At 36.7% G+C, this 12,560-nt stretch overlaps 1 protein-coding gene across 1 annotated transcript; it reads left to right on the forward strand.

Annotated features, from left to right (window-relative positions):
* The first annotated feature begins 654 nt into the window (after positions 1 to 654).
* LOC135086388 (uncharacterized) lies at positions 655 to 5,739 on the forward strand. The gene is made up of 2 exons (XM_063981124.1): positions 655 to 993; positions 5,491 to 5,739. The coding sequence occupies exons 1-2, from the start codon at positions 655 to 657 to the stop codon at positions 5,737 to 5,739; spliced, it is 588 nt and encodes a 195-aa protein (XP_063837194.1).
* The last annotated feature ends 6,821 nt before the right edge of the window (positions 5,740 to 12,560 follow it).

Consider the following 12,560-nt stretch of genomic DNA (forward strand, 5'->3'; position numbering starts at 1 on the left):
AAAATCATCACCCATTTTTCATCTCTTCCGTATCAGTAGTTAGCAAAATCCTCATTTTCAAAACTCATTTACTAAGTCTACCTTCACATTGAATAACTTGTAACGTATTTTCTCAACTGTGGTGTCTGTCAAGCTTTGCAGTAAAATCAAACAATAAAACATTTGGTAAAATGTAGTTTATTAAATTCATAAATAATTTTCAAATCATAAAATTAGCAAACATCAATTCATCATAATAATAACAATATTGTGTATTCTGCTTCGCATTAACACCACGTAGATAGCCACTAATACTACACAAATTGTCTTTCCTTGTTTTAATTTGTTTTTTTTTTATGTTTTTATTTCTAGGTCGGTAGATACCGAGTCGCCGACACGACTCGGGAGTCGTATGCTATCTTCACAAGTCAACATCTCGGTCGTATCTCGGTTGTACCGTTCCTATTATTAATTTCCTTTCATTTTTTGCAAAACACTTGATACTACGTAACGAGTTTTTAAATATTTACATCATACTTATTCTACTTAACTTATACAAAACCCTTAAACTTACATATTCTAATTTAACAATACAAAAATAAAGTAAATTACAATCTTAAACATATAATCAACTCAAGTCCTTAAAGTAAATAGGTATATAAATCAATCATAACAATGTCTGAAGCAAAAATATCACAATTAGTTAAAAGGCGTGGAACAATAAAAAGTAAAATCAGTAGCTTTTCAAATTACATAAATGTAGTAAAAGATGATTCAGTGTTGCCAAATTCCCCGCTTTTTAACGAAATTAAATTACGTCTTGAAAAGATTGATGCCTTATATGAGGACTTTGATACTCTTCAGACGGAGATTGAAGAGCTTACGGAGGATCCCGACCTGAGATATCAGGAGCGGGAGGCCATCGAGAACCAGTACTACGTCGCGATCGGCACGGCGAGGGCACTGCTCGAGCCGTCCCCTGCGGCCGCTGCGCTCGCGCTCAACGGTTCTGAGGTAAGCTCTCTTGATGCAAGCACACAAAGACACAACAATTTCGTAAGATTGCCTAAAATTGAATTGCCTACCTTCAACGGGGACTATCAGCGGTGGCTCGAGTTTCGCGATACATTTGTTTCTATTATTCATTCCAATGATAGTATGGACAAAATTAATAAATTTCATTACCTTCGCGCTTGTTTAAGAGAAAGTGCTTCATTAGTAATTAAAAAGCCTGGATTTCAAGGCCAATAATTATACGGCTGCTTGGGAATTGTTGTGTAAACGATACGACAACAAACGCCTGCTTGTCAATAATCATGTGCAATCACTCTTTAACATAAATGCTATACAAAAGGAATCGAGCAAGGCTTTGCGATACATAGTAGATATCACAACCAAAAACCTACGTGCCTTGGCTACCCTAGACCAGCCTACAGAACATTGGGATACCTTGATCATTTACATGATGTCTACTAAATTAGATAGTACTTCAAACAGAGAATGGGAGGAATTTCGCAATAATCGTAGTGACCCACCCACACTAGACATTTTTTTAACATTTTTGTCAAACAGGGCTGACCTTTTGGAGACATTAGAGGAGACAAGAAATAAAGGTAAAATTGATCAGGCACCTACAACCAGGGCTAAAAGCTTCATTGTATCGTCTAGCAAGCCCAAATCTCATTGCTGTCCTCTATGTCAGAAGGAACATCAACTGTTTTCCTGTGACTCATTCCGTAGGTTACCTGTTGAGACACGCATACTTAAGGTAAAAGAATACAAGGTTTGTCAAAACTGCCTTCGACCAGGTCACAACGAGTCACGCTGCAAGCTGTCACATTGCAAGTATTGTAATATAAAACACAATACTCTTTTGCACAAAGGTTCACCCCAAGAGACAGTTTCCCATGACAGCATCGTACTTTCTGCCAATTCTTCACAACACAAAAACTATGTCATATGTTGCTTGCGTGATCGACAAGCGTGGCAGTACGGGTAACTTCGTCACACAAGATCTCTGTGGCAGACTGAACCTCCCTACCCGCCTAGCTAGTTCAAAGGTAACAGGCATAAACAACCAAACGTCCAAAAGCACTCAGTCTTGCTCTCTTACATTAGAGTCTTACAATGGTCACTATAGAACCAATATTGATTGCTTCGTTCTTCCACAAATAACTTCGTTATTACCAAACACATACATAGACATACACGATCTAAACATACCATCTGGAGTTTGTCTAGCCGATCCAAACTTCAACGTACCGTCAACCATCAATTTACTAGTAGGTGCGGACGTCTTTTGGAGTGTGATTGGCACAAATCGCATCCAGTTAGGTAAAAACAAGCCGGTTCTATTCGAAACTAAGTTTGGATGGCTAGTTTCAGGCGCCATAAGCCAACCGGGTCCTAGTAATCATGTGTGTATGCACATCAATAGTAATCAAGACCAGTCTGATCTGACCCGCTTCTGGGAGTTGGATACAATTCCACCCCAATACAAACACACACTAGATGAGCTTCAGTGTGAAAAACACTTTTTAGAAACCACCAGACGAGATAGTAACGGTCGCTTCATAGTTTCAATGCCACTCAATGACTCACCAGACGTACTTGGGGAGTCATTATTTATTGCAAAACGTAGATTCTTATCTCTTGAACTTCGTCTGGAAAGAGATCCTAGTATGAAACACTTATATTTACAATTTATGACTGAATACTTGGATCTAGGTCACATGACCGAAATAATACCTAAATCCAACACTAAGTATTGTTATTTACCACATCATGGTGTCTATAAGGAGAGTAGCTCCACTACAAAATTAAGAGTAGTGTTCGACGCGTCAGCCAAAACGTCGTCCGGTAAGTCATTGAACGACATACAACGCGTAGGGCCTACCATTCAGGATGAAATATTTTCCATATTATTACGTTTCCGTCAACATCAGTTTGTCGTGTCAGCTGACGTCGAAAAAATGTATCGACAAATCAACATTACACAAGATCAACGTCCATTACAATGTATATTGAGGAGATTCGACCCTTCACATCCTCTCAAAACATATACACTGAACACTGTAACATATGGCACAGCTTCAGCTCCATTTTTAGCCACCAGATGTTTGTCACAGTTAGGCTATGACACGACAGACCCTTACGTTAAACGAGCTATTTGTCAAGATTTCTATGTAGATGATTTTCTATCAGGGGCTGACTCTATTCAAGACACAATAAATTAATGCAAAAATGTCACTAATTCATTAAATTCAGCTAAATTTTACTTAAGAAAGTGGCATTCTAATAATGTTGAAATTTTAAATGCAGTGTGTGGTCGAGACGCCAGTTCAGACCACCTAAATCTCAGCTACAAAGAGGCAGCCAAAACACTGGGTCTCTATTGGAACTGTTCGGCTGATACTCTCTCATTTTCAATTAATTTAGATTCCACACAAACAATAATTACAAAACGTCTCATTTTGTCCACAATCTCTCAGGTGTTCGACCCACTGGGACTCGTGTCACCTTGCATCGTCGAAGCAAAGGTACTTATACAAAATTTGTGGTTACAAAAATGCTCATGGGACGAAGAAGTACCTTTAGACATTAAAAAATCATACATAGAATTTGCAAGTTCATTAATTAATTTAAAATATTTACAGATACCTAGATGCATAAAAATTCACCCATCCATTAATACACAAATACACGTATTTACAGATGCGTCTGAAAAGGCGTACGGTGCCTGTGTTTATATACGAAGTGTGGATGAAAACGATTGTGTTAATGTTCAATTATTAACATCAAAAAGCAAGGTAGCACCTATTAAAACCACCACTATGCCGCGGTTAGAACTTTGTGGCGCACTCATGGGAGCAAGACTATGTGCAAAGGTTGTTTCGTCAATTACCTTTCAATATGTGTCCTGTACATGTTGGACCGACTCCATGATTGTATTGGGTTGGCTTTCTTCCCAACCAAATCAACTGAAATCATTTGTCCGGCATAGAGTTATTGAGATACAGGATAGTTCTTTTGATTGGCGATATGTACCATCCAAGCAAAACCCAGCAGATTTGGTTTCGCGTGGAGTGCGAGCAGACTTAATAAAACACTGCCCGCTATGGTGGTCTGGCCCTTCATTTTTGAAACTAGACTCTCAACAGTGGCCTGACAAACCTGTACAAAATAATAATAATATAAAAAACCTACCAGAAACAATAATAACAAATTTTCATACACAAAATAATAATAAATTAAACAACAATTCTGATAATCAATGTAACTTAATATCTAAACTAATACTTAAACTATCAAGCTTTACCAAATTGAAACGCACATTAGCATTTGTATTGAGATTTATTAATAACTGCCACAAGAATAACCCAAAACTTACAGGACACCTGACTATCTCGGAACTCAATGCCGCAACAACTCAATTACTATTCATTTCTCAGCAGGAGTCCTTTCCTGATGAATATCAGTCACTCATTAACACCGGTAAATTACCACACAAAAACCGATTGTTATCATTGACTCCATTTATGGATCCCAGTAGTTAGTGATTCTCACTACGATTACAACGTTAAGCACCCCATTCTCTTGTGCAGTAAACATCGTCTATCCCAACTTATATTCGAATCATTGCATAAAACCTATTTACATTCAGGGCCTCAATTGTTATTAGCCACAGCACGTCATAATTATTGGATCTTAGAAGGCACCAGGCTCGCAAAGCGCATTGTACGAGCATGTGTTAAATGTTGTCGTTTTGAAGGAAAAACCATTCAGCCTATCATGGGCAACTTACCTAACAGCCGACTACATTTAGAATATCCTTTTCTAGAAACAGGTGTAGACTACGCCGGGCCAGTGCTGATAGCAGACCGTAAGGGGAGAGGCTGTAAATTGGTAAAATGCTACATTTGTGTCTTTGTTTGTTTAGCCACCAAGGCGCTGCATCTGGAGCTTGTCTCAGACCTAACAAAGGAAGCTTTTATTGCGGCTCTTAACAGATTTATAGCGCGACGGGGCAGGCCGCAGAGGATATTTTCGGACAACGGAACCACCTTTGTAGGGACCTTTAATGAATTATCTAGCCTACTCAGAGACCCGTCGCTGTCAGCACATCTAACCGACAAAGGTATCGATTTTTCCTTTATTCCTGCTTACACTCCTCACTTTGGCGGATTGTGGGAGTCGGCAGTCAAATCAATTAAGCACCACCTACGTCGCATTCTAGAACTGACGCACCTGACATTTGAGGAAATGGCGACTCTGCTGATACAGGTAGAAGCTATTCTAAATTCTCGTCCTATCACTCCTATATCTAACGATCCCTCAGATCTTACTTGCCTCACTCCTGCCCACTTTCTAATTGGACGATCAATCGTTTCTTTGCCTTGCCCGCAACTTATTGAAAAGCGCATCACATCACTTCAACGATTCCAACGCATTGAAGCGCTAAAACAACATTTCTGGGCACGATTCCATAATGAATATGTTTTCTGGCTGCAGAGGAAGACACGGTGGCACACGTCACACGGGGAGCTGCGAGAGGGGTCACTTGTCCTTATCAAGGACAAGTCTGCACCTCCATTGATGTGGTCGCTTGGCCGCATCCTCCGAACGTTGCCTGGCAGAGACGGCATAGCCAGGGTCGCCGACATCAAGACAAAGAAGGGCGTTCTTCGTCGCGCCTACAACACCATCTGTCCGCTGCCAACAACATTAATTGAAGACAAGGCTTCAAGGCGGGCAGTATAGTGATGACAACAAAGGGCGCATCGGCGGGGGAGCGCGGGGTCCCCGCGCCTACACATAAATACGCTGCCGCAACCGCGGCCGCCGCTCCCCTATCTGTCCCCCGGACACGGCCTGAGCCGAGGTCCGAGCCTACCGTGGCGCCCTCAGGCCGCATCCGTAGTCCCCTCGATCGGGCCCACTAGAGTGAGCCCGCCGTAGGCTGGACTTTGGTCCAACACCGCGGTGGGCAACCCTCTAGTTGGGTTCGCCACTGATCGGGCGCTTTATGCGCTCGATACGGCCCGATCGCGAACGTCGGTCTGCGACCGACGCGGACGAGCCTGGGCTTCGGCACGCGCACCGACGATCGCCAAACGGCTAGAGTACCTTCTGTACTCGCCACTCTGCCCGGTGAAGCTGGAAAAGCTCCTCAAGCTACCAGCGCGCGTCCCTTCAAAAAAAAAAAAAAAAAGGCCGCCGCTCACTCACTCCGTACGACCATCGCGCGCGCATCTTAGTCTTGCTGTAATAATATAACCAGTTCAAAAATACAGTTTTTCATTATAAATCTCCTGTAGGGTTCGAAGTTAGGCTCAACTTAGACCTACGGGGAACAATATAATATAATTTTTTTTCTTTCAATTACTTATTGTAAAGAAAACGTAATAACTTTTAAACTAAGCGGTATATCCTGATAAAATAAAAACAGTAATAATGCTTAATAACAGGCAATACTAAAAAAATACATAAAATACACAAAAAAGGCCAACAAATAATAAAAAATGATACTTTTTGAAAAAAATCTGCTTCTAAATTCGTGTTTTTTTGGTTATTTGATAAATTTCTCAAAAAAATGCCCCTATAACAGGTAGTTTTTATTACTTTCTATTATTCTCTATCGTATTATCTTTCAAAAACCAAAAATTGCATGTCTCTATCCCTATCACAACATTTGCTATGATCGTTTGAACAAAGGCCTGCCACAACATTATTCTCCGCTACAGGTAGAGACAATTTTAATTTTAACTAAAATGTTTATTTTACTTCGAAATCTTTTGTTTTTATTTGAAATCTAACTTGTCTTTTTCAAAATTACAAATCTAGAGCCATTTTCAGTTTCGTTGTTAACGAAGCTTTGAATGGCGCGCCCGGAGAGGCTTTGTTCAAACGATCATTGCAAACGTTGTGATAGGGATAGAGACATTCGATTTTTGGTTTTACGAAGGTAATACGATAGAGAATAATACAAAGTAATAAAAACCACCGGTTATAGGGGCATATTTTGGAGAAATTTATCAAATAACCAAAAAAACACGAATTTAAAAGCAGATTTTTTTCAAAAAGTATCATTTTTTATTATTTGTTGGCCTTTTTAGGGTTCCGTACCTCATAAGGAAAAAACGGAACCCTTATAGGATCACTTTGTTGTCCGTCCGTCCGTCTGTCAAGACCCTTTATCTCAAGAACGCGTGAACGTATCAAACTGAAATTCACATGAAATACTCAGGTCTATTGTCCCTTTAAGCTGTGAAAATATCAAACTTCTAAGCCAAGCCAATCAAAAGATACAGCCGATTATGTCGATATTTTCAACAAATTTTCGACACTCGCAAAGGAATCAAAACCTACAGGATACTTCCCGTAAACTCAGAATCTTGAAATTTGGCATAAAGCATTGTCATATAATGCAAATATAGGAAAAATTGCGAAAATTACATTTTTTTAGTTATATAATATAATAAAAATATTTTAATAAAATGAAACTTACTACCTTATTTCTCACGAACGAATAAAGGTATCAAATTGAAATTTATACCAAATACCTAGATCTATTGTCCCTTTAAGAAGTAAAAAAATCAAACTTCTAAGTTAACGCGATCAAAAGATACAGCAGTTTATACCGACACCTTAGACGAATTTCCGTCACACGCTAGGGAATCAAAACCTACAAGGTACTTCCTGTGAACTCAGAATCTTGAAATTCGGCACGAAGCAACGTTATATAGTACAGATAAAGGAAAAATTGCGAAAATGTTAAATTTGAAGTTATATAAAATTTAAAATATTATTTTTGCTTACATGACATAAAATATTTTTTTAATAATTATAAACTTACTACCTACCCTTTTTCACATGAACGCGTAGAGATATTAAAGTTGAAATTCATATCAAACACTTCTTAAATCTAATTGCCTCTAAACTGTGAGAAATTCTAAATCAACGCAAAAATTCAAAACGCTGAGGTAGGTACCTACATAGAATGCAAATATAGGAAAAATAAATAAATAAAGAATAATCATACCGCATATTTTGAAATTCGCCACTACTCGCAACGGAATCAAGTAAGTAATTTGATTTAATACGTCATAAATTGTAAACCGCTACGTTTGTACGGCGGAGCGTCTTTCCATTCTATACATAGCCAGAACGCAAGGGTGTGAAACTAATCGAGTATAGTTTGGATGTGACTTTTTTTACTAAGCTCCTCCAAACTATACACGACCAGTACGCAGCGTATGCGTACTGCTCGCGTATACTTTGTAGTGACTTAGGTCAATTATCTTACTCCAAAATATACATCGTCAGTACGCATACAGTCCGTATATCATGCATGTTTTGTAATAAGTTCGCGATTACAATGTATACGCGAGTACTTAGTTGCATGCTCGTCATTTTGACTTATTTACCTCTCTTTCTATTACATATTAATTCATAACTGCGTGTCTACTTTAAACATTGAATCAATTTCGATACGTGCCATTGTTTTGATAAAGAGCTTTTTGGTGTTTCATATTCTGCCATAGAAAAGATATTTGTTTTGGGGCTGAATAACTCTGAAATTAAGAATTATGTATGTGAAAATGATTTTTGTTCTTGAGATAAAAGCTTATAAATAAAAATGAATATCCCTGGACATTTTACACTGCGCTTCTAGTCCCAAACTAAGCAAAGCTTGTACTATGGGTACTAGATAACGGATATAAACATACTTAAATACTTTTTTTGTAAATACATAGGGTAGACCGGGTACAATAGTACCACGGGTCAATAGTACCATCGGCGATATTTCTTCATACAAGCGACGTTAGATTGTGTGCATAGCGTCAGAATATGAGCTTTTTGTGTTTCCATCCGCTCACCAGTCGGCGGCGCTTGCGCTGAAAAACGAAGGTGTACAGGAAGGATTTTTGTTTTTTGCCCAGCCGCAGTAAGTTTTTATGTCAAATATATGAGCCCATAAGTTGCCTAATATGCTATTTGTTACCAAAGTATTGTTGTCAATAGTTTATCCAGGCTCTAAACTTTGTATCAACAGCGAATTATTGGCATTCACTGTGAAAATGACTGAATTTTAGGTGAAGTTCTCTTGACTACCTACTTGGAACAATTGTACCAGTCTCCATGGGGTCAATTGTAGCGGTACAATAAACCCCGTGGTACAATTAACCCCCGGAACCTTATTTTATACTTACTACACAATATTTTAAATTGGTTTTAAAGTACCTATACTTATAATAAAATAAGTTATTATAAAACATTCACGTGGTTATTTTACATTTTTACAATTATATTTTTATATTTATAGGCATACCTACCTACTGAAAAAATAGTTAATATTGTGTTTTATTAAATAAGTAGGTAGATGTCGATAAAAAGGTGATATAAGTACCTAAATGCCTACTTAAAATATTTTAATATAGTTTTCTAAAACCCTTCTGAATATGTACATTTTAGCTTAATTCAGTAAGTAACTAAGTATTTGAACGTCTTGTTTTAGATGTCTCGACGTAGAGTCAAAAGTACGGATCACGGATCAACGGATCTATTCCTTTATGAACAGGCTTATGAAACAATCTTAAAAGGGCGAAGCATTAGTAGGTATAAATAAATCAGGGTCAATTGTACCAGGGGTCAATTGTACCCTCATACAAAAATAGATTTTTAAGTTTTGATTATTCTATCATTGTTATTATGCTTATTGTTGTTTCAGGAGCAATACCCGAGCCAAATAAATGGCATATTATGTAGAAACAGTTAGTTTTTTCGTTTTTATGGAAGAAAAGTTATTGTTTTGATTTTAAACTTTAGTGTTGATTTTTCATACTTGTTCCTAAATATTTTCGATCTCAATTAATAAAGAATGATGATTGTAGGAGATTAAGAATACAGAATACCAATAAAGGTCATGATTAGATAAACATAACGACCCGTTGTAGGGGTCAATTGTAACATGAGACATCGTACAGTTCAAACTCGTTTTTCATTAAGTATTCGAAAGAATAGTTCAACTCTGCATGCTTAAATTTGTAGCTTAGGAGTCTAGTTTTTACAGCATACTAACAGAATAAGTTATATTTCATTAGATTTCTCAATATTGAACAATTTCCAAAAAATGGTACTATTGTCCCCGGTCTACCCTACTTATTATACATAGAAGACACCCAGTCCAATACAAACAAATATCAAAATATGTTCATGCACACAAATTAATGTTTGTACTGTGCGGGAATCGAACCCGCTACCTCCGGAACAGTTATCCGTTTCGAACCACTACACCGAACGATTGACAATTTTAGTTAATAATGCACGTTTAACTTTCTTCATTCACTCTCACTAATAAATAATTGTTATTTAATTTGAAATCTACCTAATCAATTTAATTTCAGAAACCACTTACATTAGTGTTATAAATCTAGATTTATTATAATAATATGTAGATTCAGTAAAATAATAATATTTTATGTAAAAATTAATGAATTTAAAAATGGCATCACCGTACGTGATCTACATAGGTAGTTCTTATTTCTAATCTCGAGGACAAAGCACGAGCATAATATCTAATAAATGTAATAATTTTAAATATAATTCCATATTTTATTAAATCAAATAAACTAAACACACTCTAGTCAACTGTAAGTGGTGTACTTAGTATAGTTTGGAGCGAAGACGGAATCCATCCACGACACAAACTATACACGATCAGTACGCAAAATTCGTGTATAGTTTGTAGTGACCGACTTACAAAGAGACACTCCAAAATATACACGAGCAGTTTCCTATGGGTGCGTTCTGGCCATGTATAGAACGGAAAGACGCTACGGCGGAACCCTCGGTGTGCGAGCCCGACTCGCACTTGGCCGGTTTTTGTGTATTTTATGTATTTTTTTAGTATCGCCTGTTATTTAGAATTATTACTGTTTTTATTTTATCAGGATATATCGCTTAGTTTAAAAGTTATTACGTTTTCTTTACAATAAGTAATTGGAAGTAAAAAAATTCTATAAAAAATTAAAAAAAAATCTCAAAAAATTTTTGACCTCTTTTTTGTCGATAAAAATAGGTCTAGTTTCATCTATTTTCATATGTACACTTTAACGTGACTCACACTGTATAGCGTGACAGATCATTTTAGTTTCGAAAAGAATAGACATTTATAACTTCAAGTCTCATACATCATAATTATGTCTAAAAAAATGCATATAACAACGATAGGAATTCATTAACTCGGTAGCATACAAATAATGAACGTTGAAAATAATTGTGTAATTATTCAACAACGTTGTTATTCACTCGTAAGTGTCATTTATTGAGAAATTCAACAACATATTGAAACCTTGTCAGCAAGCCTGTCAGTGAGACAGTAGCTTCAAAGTTCATATTTCATGGCAAAATAAAGACAAGTCTATGAAAAAGTGTGAGTGATGTGCCTGCCTACACATTTCAGATTACATAAGATTAACCTGTGGGAGTAGTGAACGCACTATATTTTGTGCCACAAACTGTATAAAGGTAAATGATGAATATATAAAATACTAGTAAAGCCTTTAAAAGCGGCCCACAGAGGTGACTGAGTTTCTTGCGCTGCTTCTTCTCAGCACTGGCCCACTTACTGTTCCGAAGCAGTGGTAGATGAAACTTTATTTCTATTGTATTTTAACTAGATCAGCTGAGCTAGGATGCGCGCCCTGATGGAATCTTTCCATGATTTTAGACAACAGACGTATGGGCTTATCATTCAAAGTTTATAAAAAGTTTATCATGGCGCGCATCCTAGGCCTCCACTAAGGAAATTAAAATTGTAAGAATTGTAAGAAAAATAATTGACATATTAATTTGAGATACCTACCTATCTTGTGGGAAATTCGTAATATAATAAGTAGACACACCTAGTATTTATTAACTTATTTGAGGTCAAATAATAATGTGTTGTGATGTTTGAGTCTAATATTTTATTTGATAAATTGGCTATTTTGTCCAAAGATGGTTGAATATTAATTTAACCTTTTGATTGTTTCAATTTAATTTAACACTAGAAGGGCCGGGCTTTATGCTATACCTTCAAAGACCGCAGCGGTCAATTTGACGGTACTAGAGATTAAGTGAGAATACTTATGAAATTATTACAGATTTGAAATAAAAAAATAAAATAAAATAATACAAATTTAATTTTTAATAGTAGTAAATAATTTAGCTTTAAAGTTAGTAAAATTTGTAACAAGTAATAGTTTTTTTACACTCTTTTGTACATTTTCCACAAACAGCTTTTTTACAGATAGTACAGTTTTCACATGTTTTATTTTTTTTACAATTACTATTGATTTGATATTGCCGCCTCTTATTGTTTGTAGTACATGGTTCACTTGTTTCAGAATTAGTTTCTTGTCTCTGAGTCGCAGTTGAAGTGGATTTTTTTCTCACATACTCTTCACGTAGTTCGCTCACTAGTTGAATGATAAAATCATGACGAGAAATTTTTATTCCTGTGACTTTTTGATATAGAATCCACGAGTTTATAGCTGCTAAATCTAGTATATTGTAAAAAACGTGAACACGCCATCTCC

Source organism: Ostrinia nubilalis, chromosome W (assembly GCF_963855985.1).
Source record: "Ostrinia nubilalis chromosome W, ilOstNubi1.1, whole genome shotgun sequence".
Classification (NCBI taxonomy): domain Eukaryota; kingdom Metazoa; phylum Arthropoda; class Insecta; order Lepidoptera; family Crambidae; genus Ostrinia; species Ostrinia nubilalis.